The 19373-nt window shown below is 40.1% G+C and overlaps 1 protein-coding gene across 5 annotated transcripts in view; it reads right to left on the reverse strand.

The window, feature by feature from the left end:
* Nucleotides 1-19373, reverse strand: part of RAPGEF5 (Rap guanine nucleotide exchange factor 5) — a 256592-nt gene that overhangs the window by 34717 nt on the left and 202502 nt on the right. For all 5 annotated transcript variants that reach the window (XM_070787582.1, XM_070787581.1, XM_019958533.2 and 2 more), the window contains 6 exons: nt 12231-12309; nt 8454-8598; nt 6782-6879; nt 5010-5040; nt 3974-4052; nt 1479-1628 (listed from right to left, as the gene is read on the reverse strand). In XM_070787582.1, the coding sequence (XP_070643683.1) occupies nt 1479-1628; nt 3974-4052; nt 5010-5040; nt 6782-6879; nt 8454-8598; nt 12231-12309 (582 nt within the window). The remainder of the gene's footprint in view (nt 1-1478; nt 1629-3973; nt 4053-5009; nt 5041-6781; nt 6880-8453; nt 8599-12230; nt 12310-19373) is intronic.

Below are 19373 nucleotides of genomic sequence, written 5' to 3' on the forward strand. Positions count from 1 at the left end.
ATGCACATCAGAACTCCAGACGAATCTAATTTAATAAAGTGTAAAAATGGTATTTCACAGCCATCAAATAGATAGCGGGTAAAACGAGCCATTCATTAATTCCCAGACTCATGTGCGGCCCTGGCCGACACTGGGTCAGCTGCCAAGGGGGGTGGGCCCCCACTGTGCCACCAGGCCCCCTCAGGGTCCATCTTTCTCCAGCACCTTTTGTCTGCATGGGGACCCAATCACTACTTTCTGTAACAGTACTGCCTTGAGAGGTAAAGGCTCATTTTGATGAAGCTCACTATTGTCTGGAATCATTTAATATCTTTGGTCACTTAAAATTAATATACAAATATCATATTATCTGGAGTATTTCCTAATATATTTTATTAGATATTCAACTACTCTCTGAACTCCCTTAAAATTCATGTAAGTCCATATGTTTCTGAAACATTTGCTCTTTTCCTTTAGAGAATGTTTTGCTAGGAGGCATGACGCCCAGGGAGAGGAAGGAAAGAAGCACTGGGACTGGGGAGATGGGCTGTATTTGTTTGACTATGTAAACGATTAGCTTGCAGGGCCATTTTATCTGCCTCTGAGTAATAAAGCGGAAGAGACAATGTTCCCTCACAGAATGCTTTAACATCAAGTACATTCTGATCTTCTCCTGACTCTAGAGTGATAACAAAAGGCAAACAGAAATGCCCTTCATCTGCTCCCCCTCCCCCCAACACATGGTTGATTAGTTTATGCTGTCCTCCCATTTTTCAACTACTGAGGCTCAGTTACTTTCTTTGTGTTTTTCTCAGGGTTAATGAGATATTAAATAAAGATCGTAAGGCAAAAATGGGAGGCCAGCAACCCAGAGATCTGACAGGCTCCAGTGGAAGCGCAGGGTTCTGTTCAGGTCACAAGATCAATAGGGTCAGCTTGTAATCTGTGTGATCTTATTCAAAACACACAATAAACCATTCTCAGAGGATAAGTAAGGCCCAACAGAAGACTATAACTAGAGCTCACTCCCCATGTCTACCTGAAAGAACACTGCCCGTGAGCTTTCGGCTTATTGTACAGTGTTTGTCTCCTTCAATAGGGAGTCTTTAAGTATTAACTTGTCAGCCGGTAAAATGACTAGTTCAAGGCTGTCTTTCTTTTTGCTTCCAAAAGTAATTTCATCCTTTAGCAATTTCCCAAGTTAATTTAAACATGAAAACAGAAGGCTTATCTAGAGTACAAACTATGTAAAGCTTTATAATACATTTCAAAACACTGGCACGCCTCTCTGGTTCTTGGGGAGGAAATTCAGTATTCAATGGTACCCAACTGTTGTCATGGAAACACCTCTGGTAGAAGGCTTCTCATTGTTACGGTGATCACCCAGCTGCGGACCCAGAAGGGACGCACTGCACGTTTATTCCATAAAAATGTCAACTCTCTCCCTTTGGAGGCAAGCCAGTGAATGATTAAATATTCAAAGACAGAATATAACTTACCGCCAGAGAAGGTGACGGCTACCAGAGCCAGATCATCTTCCGCATGTTGGATCTTTTCTGCCACAACCCTCAGGATCTCTTGGGCTGTACTGGAAACAGTGGCCTTCACGCTGACGTATGAGTGCTCCGTTATGTACACGTGGCAGAAAACTACATGAGGTGAAAGAATTGTGAGTAAACAGAGAACTGTGGCCACAAGGTACAGACGTTTCCAAATCAAGGCACCCACACTATGCTCTTCAGTACAGGACAGACACAGCTAGATTTACACGTGCACGTGGGCGCCCGAGGGCATGAGAACGGAGCCACGTGCTTACACACACATGAGATGGAGACATTATAAAGCAGGTGGGCAAGCTGCAGTAGTCCTTGGGTGTCCCAGAGCCTAATGAGAGACCCACGTCGTGCCAAAGCTCGTTGGGTGCTCCTGGTAGGAGGCAGCCTACCCACAACACAGCGCAGTCTGTGCAACACGGACTGGACTTCACAGACCCTTCCGTGAGGGTTACCGAGATCTCCCAAAGCAGCCTACAAAAATGTCTAACTCACACATTTTCACTTTACACTTCTCCTCCCAACAGCCCCAGTGGCTCAGTAAAGACCACCACGCTTTGTTATTTGAATTCGCATAAGCTGGCGTGCTGCAGTCCATGGGGCTGCAGATGGGACACGACTGAGCAACTGAACTGAACTGAAGCTTTACCTAAAAAATCTGTCGCTTGCTATGGTTTTGGCTTTAAGCCTTCTTGATCTTTTAAGAAAGAATCTCCGCCCCCTGCCTGTGTCAAGGTGGTAGTGAGCTTAATTTTCAAACGGAGGTCACATTTCCAGCCTTTTTAATTTCCTTTTTCTTGTCTGTGGTACTACTCATTATTACAAGGGCATTATCGCTACCATGGTGAACAGGCCCAGGAAAAATATTCCTTTATGATTTGACAGCAGAAGCTGCCTTAATAGCGATGGAAATAACTGACACGTTATTTGCCTTTTATATGAGCCATTGTGAATGTATAAAACACTAGCTTCTTTAGAAAAGACAGGACAATAATATATTTAAGTATTCTTCTTTTCTAGATTGAAGAAAAGAAGTAGAATGTAGCTCCTAGAGAAGTTTAATATGCAATTTAAATGGCACCACAAAAATAAACCCAGGAATGTTTTCATAGAAATGCAAATGAAGCAAAAGACAAACTATGGGTTTACTAGTATAAACCTCAAAGTAAACACACTTTGACAGAGGCACTGACAGTGTTTTGTTTTAGGTTTGGTAGGGTGTGTCATTAAAACTCTAGCATCCAACAAACAGCTGTTTTATGTGTTGTCAACGGACTTGTGAGAGAGGAAAAGGCTTTTTTCCTTCCATAGAAAGATGGAGTTTTGGAGCAAGGCAAAGATGCAGTCTACAAAATGCTAAATGTGAGGAAAGTTTACATTGCGCTTAGTAAAATGATGAACAAAAACAGTCTGAGGCATCTTGAAATGACCCTTTGAAACTCGGCATGGAAAATTAAACAGCTAATTGTAAGACAGATGGGAAAGGAAGGTTAGCAGCTGAGAGAGGGGGAGGTGAGGTTTTCTGCTCCTCCACTTGGTGCAGATGATGTGGCCCACCAAGCGCCCTCATGAGCAGCTCATTATACACAAAGGATGGAACGGAAGAGGAATCTGCGACATCTGGGTGCTCAAGCGTTCAAGAAGTTGAGCAAATATCCAGTGTCTATACTTAGAATTTTGACACTGTTGGGGCAGGCGAGTTTTAAAGTCTCCAGTCATAAGAGCATGAACATCTGAATGGCTGTTTCCCAGCTCTGCACTTGACTCACCTTTTACCCTAACGGGAGGAAGCCACTTCCTGTTCTGCTATAAAACAGTGAAGCAGAGAAGCACGTCAGCACTGCCAGTGTGCTGCAAAGGTGCTTCCCCTGCCCTGACCTAGGGGCCCTCTGCGGATGGCGGGGGCGGGGGGTGGGATGTCACGAGCCCTTTTGTCACGAACACTGACTGAGGACGCCCTGCATGTGTGGCGCTGCCTGCATGGCCTTGCCTAGGAGGGGTTTCTATCGCACATCCTTCCTTTCATTATTCCCGCCAAGATTTTCTCCTCTAAATCTCCAGGACTGACTCAGTCCAAGCCCTGAACAGTGCTTTCAGTGGACTTTCCCGTGAGTCACGGGCAACGGACCGACACAGGGGAGAAGGCAGCTAAGGGTGCCTTTCCAGTCCTCTGCACTGCTCCCCAAGAACGCAGTGGACTCTGCGTGGTCTCCTTCCCTTACTTCCCAAAGTAAAGATGACCTGGCTCCGGGGACAGTACTCAGTGATGAAGAAAACTATAGCACGGCAAGAAAAGAAAAACTTTCATGGTGGATGTTAACGTGCTTGTCGTGGTGGGGGTGTGGCAGCTGCAAACAGCTACCGGCAGGCGGAGGTATTAAAGTTGCGTTGTTGTGTTAAAGTCCTCCACCTGCCCCAACCCTTGTTCAAATCATACTCACTTTCCTCACTTTCTGTCACAGTTCCTCTGTGCTGCAGCCAGTTCTCCTTCAGACTGAATTGGTGGAAAAGGGCTTTATTCTGCAAGAAGGGAGAACAAGAACAATGAACGAATGTATTGCTGCCCTTTGGAAAACCACAGCTGTTTGCAACATGTTCCAAAAGAGCGTGCCAATTTTTTTTGAATATGAAATCCATCCGTCTAATCTTAGAGGAATAAACTGGGAGTTGCCTCAATTAATACAAGTGGAGGTTGGAGAGTCTGAGCAACAGGATAGACCTTGGCCAAGGTCAGTGGCAGGGACAAAGTCCCAAATTGATTCTTCACAACATGCTGGAGAATACAGGTGTGATTTTTAACCTCTGGCCACTACAAAAGTCCACAGCTGCTTCTCCTGAGAAAGATATGGTTTTCCCACCCCAACATCAACCTTACTTTCGGGTAAGGCCACTCCGACATAGTTTCATACTTCTGCTGTAGAGCAGTGACTTGCTTAGGGGAAATAGGTACATAATTCATTATGATTATCTGTCACCTGACATATCAGCTCCTACAAAACTTGTGCCTGACATGTTATTTTGCATTTCCCCCTTGAAGCTGAACAGGAAACACATTCATCCCAGCTACGATCTCTCTCTCGGTTGGGTTGAAGAGTGCAAACCTTTTTCTTACAAGACTTTCTTACTCTTGTAGGCAAAAAAGTCTTGCATAGATGACTTTCTATTTTTACATCAACATTAACAATCAAGTTTATGTCATTCAGGGGACACTGTGAAAACTCCAGGATTCCAAAATGCACCACAAAAAAATGCAGAAATGTCATAAAGTCAAGGGCACCTGGCTGCAACTGGATCCACGCCAGCATAGGGAAAACTAAGTGAGGCAGGAGCAGGGAGGCAAGCTGAAGCCCCCAGCTCCTTGCCTGACCCCACTTGGGTGGGGGCAGCATTCATATTAATTATGAAGAAATGCCAAGAGGGGCAAGGCAAGGTCCCTAACTCAGATCACCCAGTTTCAGAGAGAAGGGTCTGCCTCACCTTCCTTTGCGGTGAGTATTCATCTACAGTGCTGAAAGGGAAACAACAAGAGGTCAGTCTTTGTCTCAAACCCAGGAAAATGTAGCCACTGTCAACAGACACTACTTTTCAGGCACCGTGTGGAGATTTTAGCTTTTCAAAACGGTAAAATGCACAGTATTCATTCATTTACTATGTAAAACACACTTGACATTAGGATTTCAAGTGAACCAGGAAGAAAAGAAGCTTTTATTCAATAGGTATACTTTGCCTTCTACTCACAGAAAGCGAGCATTGAGGAAATAACTGGATTTACTCAGTCCACAGAAATTCTAAGTTTATTCACATTTCACTAAGTCTTAGGTGAAATTACTGTTCTTCAGATAGCTAAATAAGCTAGCTAAGGCTGCTCTTTTCCAGGATGTTTCAATGTGTGGTAGGACTTGCAGGGCCTTCAGCAGGTCCAAATTGTATTCCAGCATCTAAAAGATATTTCATTATCTCATACCAAAGACACAGGAATCATGACTTAGATCATGTTCTTACTTATATCTCTTATTTCCCATTTTTATGTAAGTTTTCAAGTGGAATGTATTAAATTACATTAATGCATTTAATGTATTTAAATTTGTATTAAACCAGAATTAAATTTTCCCAATTTTAAGACCTCCCTTACAGCATAGATCATTTCCAAGTAGGGTATTATTTTGATGTAAATGTTTCTTTCTTTTTCATTTTTGCTTCATTTGCTTGTTCATATTTTCATATTTAGTCTTAGGCGATAGAAATTTTTTACAGTGTAGAATGTGATAATAAAAGAAGACCATCAAAATTCATCACATTCATTATTAACAACCTGTAGCTCATTTCTGAACTTCTAAATATGTGATTTTCATGACTGGGACAAAGGTTTACACACGATTTGTGTACACCCTAAAATTATTTATATAGCCTTCACTGCACAGGATCTTTCTTTACTAAATGTGAGTCAGGCTTTAAGTCTCTGACAACGTGAAGAGCTTGAATTAACATTTTCTATGAGAAGCGCCATTTGTGACTGCTGAAATCTTAATATAAGCTTGTCAAAACTTGACAACAGATGTGTTTTATGTTTAAAAAGTCAAAGCTATATTGCAAATCAGAGGACAATACTTCCCTTCAGATTAACTTTGCAGGTATATCTGAAAACTGAATAATGACTTGATGTTTTCATTTACCAAAATTAAGAAGAAGAGTTAGTGGTAAATCAGAGTAAAACCAGGTATTAGCAATTTGAAAGACTAATGATAGATGCTTCAGTGATACCTGGACATGACAAAAGTCACAGAGCAAGTGCTTCCCTTCAATTTTTCTAAATTGATAAAGAAACCTCAGGGAATCCATAAAATGAAGTTTAAACATGTGCCATGGTTTGCTGGGACTTGTTTATAAAACTTTTTTCCTATCCCATTAGAGATAGCTATGAACTCCTGAAATGACAAGTTAAATATTTACACTTATAAAAATAAATAATAATTTATTAAATAATTGTTCTTATGCACCCAGACTGTCATGGCTCAGTTGGTTCCTATCATATTGAACAGGGTTTTTAAAAAAATAGCCAGTAAGCTTGATTTAGTGTTCACTCATCTTGAGATATAAAAACAAAATATATATTTACTACTAGAAAACCTAATGAGTCAAGATAAATCCCAGATCTGAAATGTTCAAAATGATCTTTCTGAGACACCTCCAATTCTGTCATACGTGGTGCTGCTTTCTCTTATTATCTATGAGGAAAACGAAATACTTACTGACGACGGTGCATTCCAAGTATCTTCTGAAATTCTTTCAGCTCTTTTTCAAGTATTGGGTATTCATAGACATCATCCAGCACATTCCTGTATATGGTCTGGGGGCGGGGGGGGGTGGGGGGGGGCAGAAAATGGCAGCTGAATTGGTCTGGTGTCTATTTTATAAGGATTAAGACTCAAACAGTGGGTAACCTGATCAGAGAGAGAAGTGGAATCCAGAACAATGCAAGGGGTTAAACCAGGCACCACAGAGCTCCTGAGTGGGGGTTCCACCTCAGACCCCCTTGCTCAACTGTGTGGCTCTCTGGCAGCTCTTAGGGGCTATGGGTAGGAGCTACTCGAAATTCCCAGGCCTGTTCTACAATATATTTTTAGAAATAATAGCCACATAATCATTTGGGAAGGAAAAGAAATCTATTGAATTAAACTAACCAGTTGTTTTGAAAATAACAGTAGTTTAGTCAGAGACTTGGTTTAAATCAGTTTTTAACTGGATGTCTAAAAGATATTTGTATTTTGAAATCAAAGTGATTTCTTTCTTGAAGACAAAGTCAGTTTAGACACTTGCCTATTCTAAAATAGAACTCTTCCCCCACACGGATTCCACCACACCCCTTCTCTGTATTGACCTGCACAGCTAACATGCTTTTGGTGGCCAAGAGTCCAGCTGTCTACAAACTGTCTCCAGAGAATCATCTGTGTTGAAAAGACACTGCAGCCTACTCATGATTAGAAACACATATCAGCTTGCTGCTGCTGCTGCTAAGTCGCTTCAGTCGTGTCCGACTCTGTGCGACCCCATAGATGGCAGCCCACCAGGCTCTGGCGTCCCTGGGACTCTCCAGGCAAGAACATAACTTAAAATGTAAATCGAGGTTTAGCATCAATTTTATTAGTTATGATTGTTTTAATGTCTCAATATACACCAGGTCCTGATAAAGTTTCATAATGTATACATTGTCAATATAGTTCTTATATGATAAAAATAATGTTTTATCCCACTATTGTAGATATGGGACTGGTTAGTTTAAACCTATAATACATCTCAACATATTAGGCAGTTATCAAATTTTAAAGTATGTTTTATTTAATCTTCCTTAATTATTTCATTTGCAATAAAAATTCCCATGACAAGTAAAATAAATAACTTTAAATGAGCGACTTTAAAACTTGCCTTCTACATTTATTGACATAGAATTATTTAAAGTTAAAAATTTCTAACTATGTAAATAATATTTGGCTGCTGCTGCAAGTCACTTCAGTCGTGTCCGACTCTGTGCAACCCCATAGACGGCAGCCCACCAGGCTCCCCCATCCCTGGGATTCTCCAGGCAAGAACACTGGAGTGGGTTGCCATTTCCTTCTCCAATGCATGAAAGTGAAAAGTGAAAGTGAAGTCGCTCAGTCATGTCCGACTCTTAGTGACCTCTTGGACTGCAGCCTACCAGGCTCCTCCGTCCATGGGAGGAGTACTGGAGTGGGGTGCCATTGCCTTCTCCAAATATTTGGCTTCAGAAGTCAAAACAAACAAATACTTTGAATCATAACTTCAATATTACAAACAAGTTAGAGGACTGTAACATAGGAATGAGATTACTGAAATGCACAACTGAAAATAAAATCAGTCATTCAGCATCAAAGAGTAACTGAATAACTGGAAGTTTTACATTACCTTTAAAAACATTTTTGAATGTTCATCTTCATGTAACCAGTCTTTGTATAGAGCAATCCACTGGGAAACAAGATGCAAGACCTTCCGTTTCCGACAAGGAACATCTGAATTTTCTTCTTTGCCTTGATACTTCTTAGCAGAATAGGTGCAAATAGTTAAGAAAGAATACTGCATTGTTGCAAGTAAAAATAGGAAGAGATCCATTTATTCTTGTTTTCATAAAATATGCTAAAGCACATTTTTGAAAAAAATCTACAAGTATCTGTATATGTAGGAAGAAAAGAACATGTGTAGGGAAAGTAACAGGTGTGCACTGAAAAAAGCAAAAGGAAACCCAGGAAAATGCTTCACATACACTTGGTGGCAGGCCATGAGGATAAGGACTGGATGATCGAACTGACAAATGTATCACACAGTTCCACAAGCAGTGCGGGTTGATGCCACTTTGAAGAGATACCAGATGGGCCATTAATCACAAGGGTGGCTTCAAGAGATCTGGCCTCACTACATAGGTGGACACCATTTCCATCAAGATGACATCAGAAGTAGGCCACATACACTTTGATTCTCAGAAATTTACATTCTAAAGTAGTGCCAAATGAGCATGGATTTCTGGAGCATAATTTGTGGTGTGATTCAACTGTCCACCCCCAGGAATTTACATGGGAAAAAAAAAAAAAGAAACGGATAAGTGTACAAATGTAAGTAAAAAGGGCTGCTAGTTTAATTTTCTCTGAGATAAAAAATATTAAATAGGCATAACTTAAAGGCTTCAACCACTGAAGACAGTTAAATAAATTACTGCATATTCATTTAAAGGGCTCTTTTGTAGCCATAAGGCTGATGGTCCAGCACTCTATTTGCTGACATAGGGCATCCACAATATACTGTTAATTAGGAAAGCAAGTAAGAAAAGAGTATGTCAGGATCATCCATTTCTATTAACTATATTTATTTACATGGTCATTGCCTGGAAAGATATATACTGATAGTTAACAGTGGCTTCTTAAAGTAATGAGATTTCAGAGAACATGAATTATTTTTATTATACTTACAAGCATTCCCCAATTTGTATACAACGACAATGTGTTAACTACGCTGTTAAAATTAAATAAAAATAACAACCTCAAAGGCAACATGCTTAAAACCTTAGGAATAAGACAGAAGCTTGGCACTTCGCAAAACATCCTAGTGTTTCTGCCTCCCAAATTATCATTTCTGAGTATCTAGGACACATTAAAAAATTAACTAGAAATAGAAAATGCTATGACACCAAAGACAGGTAGGCTTTAGGGTTACTGGACAGGATTCTCTATTCTTTAATGCTGATATATAATAGCAAAACAGGGATAAATTCTGTATCAGACTTTGTAACATTTTTTATAATCTGCCCATTTAAAAGAAGTATTTATTTGGGTCCTAACTGCAGCATGTAGGAACTAGTTCCCCAACCAGGGATCGAACCTGGCCCCCTGCATTGGGAAAGCAGAGTCTTAGCCACTGGATCACCAGAGAGGTCCCCTTTGTAGCTATTTTAAAACATAATTCAGCCACTGTCTCCCCAACCTACAAAAGTACATCAAGGACTGAATGGATAAAAAGATGTGGCATTTATACACAGTGGATACTATACATAAGATCATGGCATCCAGCCCCATCACTTCATGGCAAATAGATGGGGAAACAATGGAAACAGTGACAGACTTTATTTTTTTGAGCTTCAAAATCACTGCAGATGGTGACTGCAGCCGTGAAATTAAAAGACGCTTGCTTCTTGGAAGAAAAGTTATGACCAACCTAGACAGCTTATTAAGAAGCAGACATTACTTTGCCAACAAAGGTCAGTCTAGTCAAAGCTATGGTTTTTCCATTTGTCATGTATGGAAGTAAGAGTTAGACTATAAAGAAAGCTGAGCACCAAAGAATTGATGCTTTTGAACTGTGGTGTTGGAGAAGACTCTTGAGAGTCCCTTGGACTGCAAGGAGATCCAACCAGCCTATCCTAAAGGAAATCAGTCCTGAATATATTCATTGGAAGGACTGATGCTAAAGCTGAAACTCCAATACTTTGGCCATCTGATGTGAAGAACCGACTCACTGGAAAAGATACTCATGCTGGGAAAGATTGAAGGTGAGAGAAGGTGACGACAGAGGATGAGATGGTTGGATAGCATCACTGACGTGATGGACATGAGTTTGAGTAGGCTCTGGGAGGTGGTGATGGACAGGGAAGCCTGGCGTGCTGCAGTCCATGGGGTCGCAAAGAGTCAGACATGACTGAGCAACTGAATTGAATAGTATATATATATATATACACACACACAGAATAGTATTTATATTATAAATATATAGAATAGTGGAGATCCAACCAGTCCATTCTGAAGGACATCAGCCCTGGGATTTCTTTGGAAGGAATGATGCTAAAGCTGAAACTCCAGTACTTTGGCCACCTCATGCGAAGAGTTGACTCACTGGAAAAGACTCTGATGCTGGGAGGGATTGAGGGCAGGAGGAGAAGGGGACGACAGAGGATGAGATGGCTGGATGGCATCACTGACTCGATGGACACGAGTCTGAGTGAACTCCGGGAGTTGGTGATGGACAGGGAGGCCTGGTGTGCTGCGATTCATGGGGTCGCAAAGAGTCGGACACGACTGAGCGACTGATCTGATCTGATCTGATATATATATATGGTACCACTTTACCATACAGCAGAAATTAACACATTATAAATCAAATATACTTCAATAAAAATTTTAAAAATAGAGGAGAAAAGTTATAGATAACACTTAATATTTTAGAATGGATACATCTGGGGGGGAGGGAAATACTTAAAATCCTTGTTTTTGAACCATGAAATTAAAGCAACTAATTCAGAAAACTAACTCAGAAAAAAAAAAAAAAGTACAGCAAGGACATCTGATTTCTTTGATGTCTACCTGTGAAACAGACTCAGGCAAACACAAAGAATTTGTTAAAATATGCATTTCTTGTAGTTTTTCTCTTGAAAGGCATAAGGATTTATCTTGCACTATTTCTACTTATGCAAACGCTCTTTTTGTCTTTTCCTGTGACCTTCATGGCTTGACTTCTGATAAAAAACTCTTCCTTAAACACTGTAAGGCAAGACACTCATTTGGAAACTGCGTGCGTTTCCATGGCATGGCTTCCTGGCCTTTGATCTGTTGCATCTCTTCTAGTCAGTGTATGCAATCCTAAAGCCTCCTTAACTGGTCATTAACCCTCTAATCACATCCATCATCCTAAGACAGCCTGCCCTGACAAAGCTCTGAAATGATGACAGCTGATTGGGGGTGGGAGTGGGGGGTCAGACCTCCCAAGTGGGAAATCCTTGTCTTCCCCAGGATGCTTGCCCAGAAAAACACTATCACATGCATGCTTCCCCACCCATGTGGTCTGGCACTAACTGATTGATTGTCTTGGAAGTTCAGTTACTGCCAATCCACTCAACCTCTTGACTCTGGGGTTTACCCAGTAGGCCAAATTCATCTCTAGGTTCTAAAGCCTTGTGCACAGGTTTGAAGAAAACACAGTGTACCCACAGCACAGACTGTGAAAACAGCAGCTCTGCATCTCTGGCCCCCCCTGCATACTCTGTCTCACTTCATCTTTCACCTCGGCTATCATGACATTAATATTTAACACAGCCACACTCTACTGAGGGCTTGAGTAAATGAAGAAAGGCAGTTAATTCCTAATGTGAGGCATCTGTCTGAGAGGAAGCCGACACAGCATCCTGAAGCTAATGAAGGATATTGCCTCAACAGCGCCTGGCACAAGTCGTCAGTTGTCATGAAGACTGTGTACGTGAGAAGGAAGTCATCAAGGAGAGTCTCTGCAAAGAAAGGACAAATAAACACAAGGTGAGCAAATCGGACATAAGAGGGCAAGCTGCTGGCCAGGCTCTGGAAGAGTGTGCACAGCAGGAATATGATAAAGGGTGGTGGCAGCGGGAGGGGTAAGGTTAGGAGACTTTTAGCACAAAATACATTTATTAAAGTTACTTTAAAAAACTCTTTATATAGAATGCCTCAAGCAATGAGATTTTTTTCTATTACAAGGCTCACTAAACATATAATTTTGTCATCTGTTTTTTCCTTCCCTAAAACCTCATCTATATTTGTGGGTACAGATGTTATGGAAACCAACATATTACAAAAATGTGCTTTTAAAAATAAATTTTATATGATTTCTAAAGTATGCACTCCAGACCTACAGGAAATGACACCTATAAATTCTAATCCCTGGAGGCTCAGATGGTAAAGAATCTGCCTGTAATGCAGGAGACCTAGGTTCGAACCCTAGATTGGGAAGATCCTTCGCAGAGGTCATGGCATCCCACTCCAGTATTCTTGCATGGAGGATCCTCATGGAGAGAGGAGCCTGGTGGGCTACAGTTCATGGGGTCGCAGAGTTGGACACAACTGAGCGAGTAAGCACAGCACAAAAGCCATTTACCTAAGTCTAGGATAAGAACAATGGATAATAAAAGCCAGAGGATACACGGCAATTTCCAAGGCCATTCACTTTTATCTCTTGAAAGCATCTGTAAGAAGTTGGGAAAGTGAAGAGTGATTTTCTTCTTGCTGTGAAGAGAGACAGGGCTGAGTCCAGTTAAAAATGGAGAGCACATAAAAAGGATCATGACATACTCCTTCCTAATTCCTTTTCTACCTCTTCAACACAAACAGGTCCCATTTTTATTGCCTCTGGCTGAGTGCTCTTTACAAAGTCCAGCTTACATATAATATGGAACTGCTAAACAGGCAAACTCCAATAAACTTCAAAAATGATAGAAAGACTTATGTTCAGAATGCAAAGCAGACCTTTTGCCATAGTAGTTTTTATTTACTCTCCATATCTTAAAATTCATTTTACTCTATTATTTAGTTTTCATGTTGTTTACATTCTGGATACCAAAATTTTAACTATCTGAAATAGTAATAAATTCTATGAATAGTGAGCTTGTGTACTTAATGGCATTGATGCTCTTTCATACTACAAATGTGAAAGTAGAAAGAACTGTCCAGAACAGAACTCTATAGCTCCATTTTGAAGACTGGAAAAATTCCATACTTTTAGAAATAACCAGCAATGCTCCTTTAAAAGTTATCAGTGCAAAACAGACTGTTTTGAAGAATATAAAATTCTGATAAAAAGAGGCTGTGAACGACACCTACAGCCCTATATCAGCTGCAGGGGTTAACTTATTTCCATGGTTTGTTTATGCTGCAAAATAGTAAGATACTCTTGATCTACATAGAGTGATAAAGTGGTTGTACATGTTAATGGGTTCCCAAAACTTGCTTTCTAGAAGCTCTTTATTAAAATGAATCAGAGGTGTTCATGAAGAGCATTAGGGACTTTTTTTTTCAAAGGTATTTATTTTCTTCAGATAAGTAACAGTGAAAAAGTGAAAAAGTAAAAATATTAATCGCTCAGTTGTGTCTGATTCTTGGCAACCCCATGGACTATTGCCCACCAGGCTCCTCTGTCCATGAAATTCTCCAGGAGAATTGGAGAAGGTTGCCATTCACTTCTCCAGGGGGGATCTTCCCAACCCAGGAATCAAACCCGGTCTCCTGCGCTGCAGACAGATTCTTTATTGTCTGAGCCACCAGGGAAGCCCAAGCAATAGTATTCCTCACTAAAAAAAAATAAAATTTGAAAAATGGCAGCTAAAATGTAAAATAAGCCTAACTTACACATATTGCATCAAATGCAGTATGTGAAGAGTCACTATTTCTATTAGTCTGTGGAAAAAGCAAGTTCTCAAACAGCTGTGCCGAGGCCTTGCTGGACATGTATTAAGGCCGGCACGGGAAAGCTGGGGGACTGGCTGGCTGCACAACTAAATGCGACTCATGCAGCCTACATTCACAGCAGAGCTAGGGGTTCTCTACTTAGGTCCTTGTTCACAAAAGTCCAATCTATGCACAGAAAGGCAGAAGAAATTTTATTCTAAGGTCTATCCCCAAGCGAGTTAACCCACAGCACAAGTTAGTCACTGGCATTAGAAATTTTTGTGTCTCTTTCATTACAGGATTTTAAATAGATGAAGTTAGATCCAACAATGGTGTGACGTCTGAACCCCTAGGCTATCTGGGAAATTAACTTGCAAACTATCACTCTGGGATGCTGCTGAACAATAATGTTCACGAATTAGGACATTTCTCTGTACATTTCTCAATATGGTTGATGAGAATCCTCAGCTTCTCTGGTCTGATTAGAAGTTAAGTCTTTTTTGCAATCAGTATTAGATACAGGAAGTAAGGACCTCAGAGAAGCCTAGAATTACTTTAGGCTTTCCAATGGGCCCTTACAGATTGGAGCAAATAATACACAGAAACCAGTGGGTGACGTCACTGAGTACCTCATACAAGTCAACGTACAAAGTTTTTAGTGTGACACTCAGGTTCAGACTCTCTGGAATGTTCTTATGTGTGTGCTCAGTTGCTCGACTATGTCCTTGTGATCCCAAGGACTGGAGCCCACCAGGCTCCTCTGTCCATGGAACTTTCCAGGCAAAAATACTAGAATGAGCTGCCACTTCCTCCTCCAGGGTATCCTCCCCCGATCAAGGGATCAAACCTACATCTCTTGCGTCTTCTGCATTGGCAGACGGGTTCTTTAACACCAAGCCACCTAGGAAGCCCCTTGGAATGTTCTTACTCTTAGCTAATTTAATGGGGTTGGAAATATTCTCTAATCAAGTTTTACTCCATGAAAAAGTCACATTAAAAAGAACACCATACTGGAAATACCTATAAATAATATATACAGTATTTCATGCAATAAAGAATTGTATTAGTAAAATAAAAAGAACACCATTAACTTTGACATAAGCAGCCATTCCACTCCAAAACAGTCTTAGATGATGAACTGAGTGACTCTGAGAGTTTGGTTGGATGGTGGCAAAACTATTTGGCATTCAATTCCATTAACCAGCTCATACAAGATAATACTTTGTTGAGGGCTTTGACCCAGAAATGTTTATTTTCCCTGAAGCTACTACCATATTTAATATTCAACAGCATTTACCTAATTATCTCTCTGCCATAGAAATAATAATTAAAGTAAAAACAATGAGGCTATATAGAAACATCTCCAGTTAAAAAATATAATGAAAAGAACAGCTAAAACGCCTTATGAATAGAACAGATTCCCAACACTCCTAACTCAAATCTTTATATAACTACCATTTTGTTCTGAAAATTTTCTACATAAAAAGAGCTTTCCTTTATTCTTTTCAGTACTGGTATTTTTTTTTGCCGCATATGAAAGTAATTGAGTGATTTAATCAAAAAGACACACTTCAAATAGAAGTGCATTTTAACAGCCATGCTTCAAAAAAAAAAAGGCTGTCCCATTGGTATTTAGACATATTTTTAGAACCACAATGGCTATATAAATGATCCCCTGAAGACTATTAGCCAACAATGGCCATTTAGAAAGACCAGCAAATCCACTGGCAACCATATTAAAACACTATAATTATATATTATATACTGCTTAATTAGTGGTAATTTAAGACTCTAGGTAGAAAAGCACTTTTGTGTATAAAAACATCTTTCACTTAAACACATTCATAGCTGCCATACAGACTCACATTCTGAATAAAAAAAATGCATTTATTTATAGCTTAATGAATATCTAGGTATTAATATACAAAAAAACTTGTCTTTGAAATTCTATCCATTAAATCAAATCACTAAATCTAATCCCAAGTTCTTGGCTCATCACTGACAAAAATACTCAACTATCCTTTTGGGCATACCCCCTCTTCCCACAAATAATATAAAATTTTGTAGTGGATTTTTAATTACAAGAATTACTTTTTGCAGTATAAAAGCAACATGCTAATAACAATCAAAACTGGAAGACAAATACTATTACAGGTTTAAGAACTATGTAACTTGAAATAAAATATATTAATATGCTGTAAAAATCTAAAGAATAGCTCTAAAATTTATGTCTATAATTAGCCATGATGTTAATTAATACAGAACTTTTCCTGATCATCTGCTACTTTTTAAACTTAAAGGCATAAGAAAAGAATTGTCTATTTTTATTTGATTTTACTTGAATGTATTTTTCTTTTATGCATAAATTAATTTATTTCTATCACTTTAAGTGTATAAAACACTAAAAATTTCCATTTTATTTCTACAAAGCACAAAGGTTTCTAGAACATCCCCAAGTTATGTCAAGGTGGAATGGTAATTGGCTTGGTATAGATCCTTTTTATAGAGTTCTGCTATGTAAATATAATCAAATGAAAGGAAATGGTCTAAATGCTTCCAAAAATACTAAGCTTAATGCCTTTTTCTTTTTTCAGTTATAAAAAAAGAAAAAACAAAACAAAACTCTGAAGTCTAGAAATCATGAGTATAGGGTGACTTAGGAGCAGTTAGAAAAATCTACCTCAGTTTTACTTTCCAACACTCGCCAACAAAATGCACTGCAATAATGAAACCACTCACCCGTGAAAGTAAATTACCAAGAAAGCAAATGAAAAGAATTTTGACAGATTACGCTTATTGGAGCCATTTGATCTATGTAAGGTAATGTGAATATTCAACATTTCTGTACTAACTCATATTCCCTAAAGTACTGTTGGTAGTTCTGTTTCACCTGTATTTCTACGTCAGATGCAATGAAATTTAAGGTGCTCTAAAATATGCGCGACTTAACCTTTAGTCCAAGGAGCCAAGAAAAGCTTTGTACTTGAAAGGGCCTATTTCTGGCCCTGGAATGTTACAATTTACCATTATTTTTTGAGAAGCAGTGCCAAAATGTACCATGTAATCTGATTAAGCACAAACAAAATAATTTCATGTTCATGCTTGAATCATAGGCTCAAGTACTAGGCCCACTGATAGGAGCTGTGCCTCTTGCTCAGTGTATTTCACATTTCAAAAAGCAGTATTCGTGATGTCAAATGCAGCTGTTTACTACAGCTTTTAAATTCAGTTGATTCCTGCAGAATCTTACAATTTCATCACAGTACTGCTTAGCCATTCTAAAACTGCCAAATCCTGAGATATAGCTTTCTTTTTACATATCGATTACACAAGAAATACTTATTCATTTAATGTTGTTTCTACATCAAACTTGAAAAGTCATCCCTTTAATGACTATAGATAGGGATGGCGTGACACTCTTCCGATGATATAATCCGTCTTCATGTTAACTTGGAAAATTTGGTTTTAGAATCCCACCGCATTTCTTTAGGACAGAATGACTTGAGTGCAGCAGGTTTTATGTTCTTAGCTACATTTAATTCCACACGCTGCCTTTTAAAAATGTCACAAGAAGGAGTGTGGAATATTAACAGCAGCGCTTTTATCTTCTCCGCACAGAGAAAGGGTCACGTTTGCAGGTCGCTCTGTCGTCACAGAAGGGCCAGGCCCCGTGAGCTCCTGCTGTCCCAGCCCCCATCAGCTGCTGCGTTCAGGCACAATTCATGGATCTGCCATGTCTGCTGGGAAGCTCAGAAGACAGTGTAGAGTGTGCAGAGGGAGTCAGAGACCCTGATTCCCCCCTGGGGAGCCCTGAGCAGAGCACCTCATCCCCCTGGGCCTTAGCACAATCACCTAAATCCACACCTAGCAGAGCTGTAGTTCAGTCAGATAGAACAGGATAGCTAAGGTATCTGGCAAAGAATCTGGTACACACAGATTCACAATAGATTCAAGAATCACAATAACCAAAGAATCACAACAGATTCAAGCACACAATAAATCCTTTCTGCTCTTTGCATGCACGCTAAGTCGCTTTAGTCATGTTCAACTCTCTGTGACCCCATGACCTGTAGCCAGCCAGGCTCTTCTGTCCGTGGTGCTCTCCAGGCAAGAATATTGGAGTGAGTTGCCATGTCCTCCTTCAGGGGGATCTTCCTGACCCAGGAATCGAACCCGCATCTCCTACATTACAGGTAGATTCTTTACCGCTGAGCCACGGGGGAAGCCCATCAGTTCTTTAGTTTCCTAAAATAAAATTACTGATGTGTGTCCTTACCTGTTTCTCCAAGTGCTACCAGTCAACCAACCAAAACTGTGTACTGAGGGCTGAACTACACATAAGGCACTTGCTGAGGCACTAGGGGTTGATACAGGGGAGCACAGTGGCTTGTCCACGGCATGATCCAGGTGAGGTAACACTACACCAAGCAGTGCCAACCACGGATGTCATAGGGCTGAAGGAGAGACTCCCGTATGCCAAGAAAGGTTTCACCAAACACGTGGCGTGTGAGATGACCCCTGAACTTCCAAGAAGAACTGAGGAGAAAGAAATTAACTGTGTAAGCAAAGGAGTGGGTATGGGTGTGTGTCTGTGGCTGAGTCATAGACCACTGGTCTTTGAGACTTGATTTTTCCTAAAGATGTTTTGTGCTAGATGACAATATTTAAAACTCAGAAATCTGGCAACATCAGGTCCACAGTTCAGTTGGCAACCATGAGTTTAGAGCTGAGTTGCACTTTTTATGCAGCGGGTCCTCCCCAGTTTAGCACAGTTCTACTCTGGTTGGCTTCTTTTGTTCAGCTGAACTGTCTGTGGACATGTGAGTTTGCAAATCTTAGTCTATGGTATAGTTATGAAACAGTAATGGAAGGGTCACACGGTGTAACAGAAAACCTAAAAAAGTGCATTGAAGCCAACTCCCAGAGGGTTTTTGAGCTCTAGACTAAGGAGTCTGGGGCTCATTCTATATGAAAAGGAAAGTGAGTAGAGACTTTTGAGGTCAGAAGTGATGAAAGATACAGATTACACTTGCCGCATCCCAGAAGTAAGTGAGGATAAAGGAGGAATAAGGGGAGGGAGGATGAGTTTATTTTTAAATACACTGAGCCTGGATTCCCTAGGTTACTTTAAGTGAAACTACTGAGCAATATATCA

The sequence above is a fragment of the Bos indicus genome, chromosome 4 (assembly GCF_029378745.1).
Source record: "Bos indicus isolate NIAB-ARS_2022 breed Sahiwal x Tharparkar chromosome 4, NIAB-ARS_B.indTharparkar_mat_pri_1.0, whole genome shotgun sequence".
Taxonomy (NCBI): Eukaryota; Metazoa; Chordata; class Mammalia; order Artiodactyla; family Bovidae; genus Bos; species Bos indicus.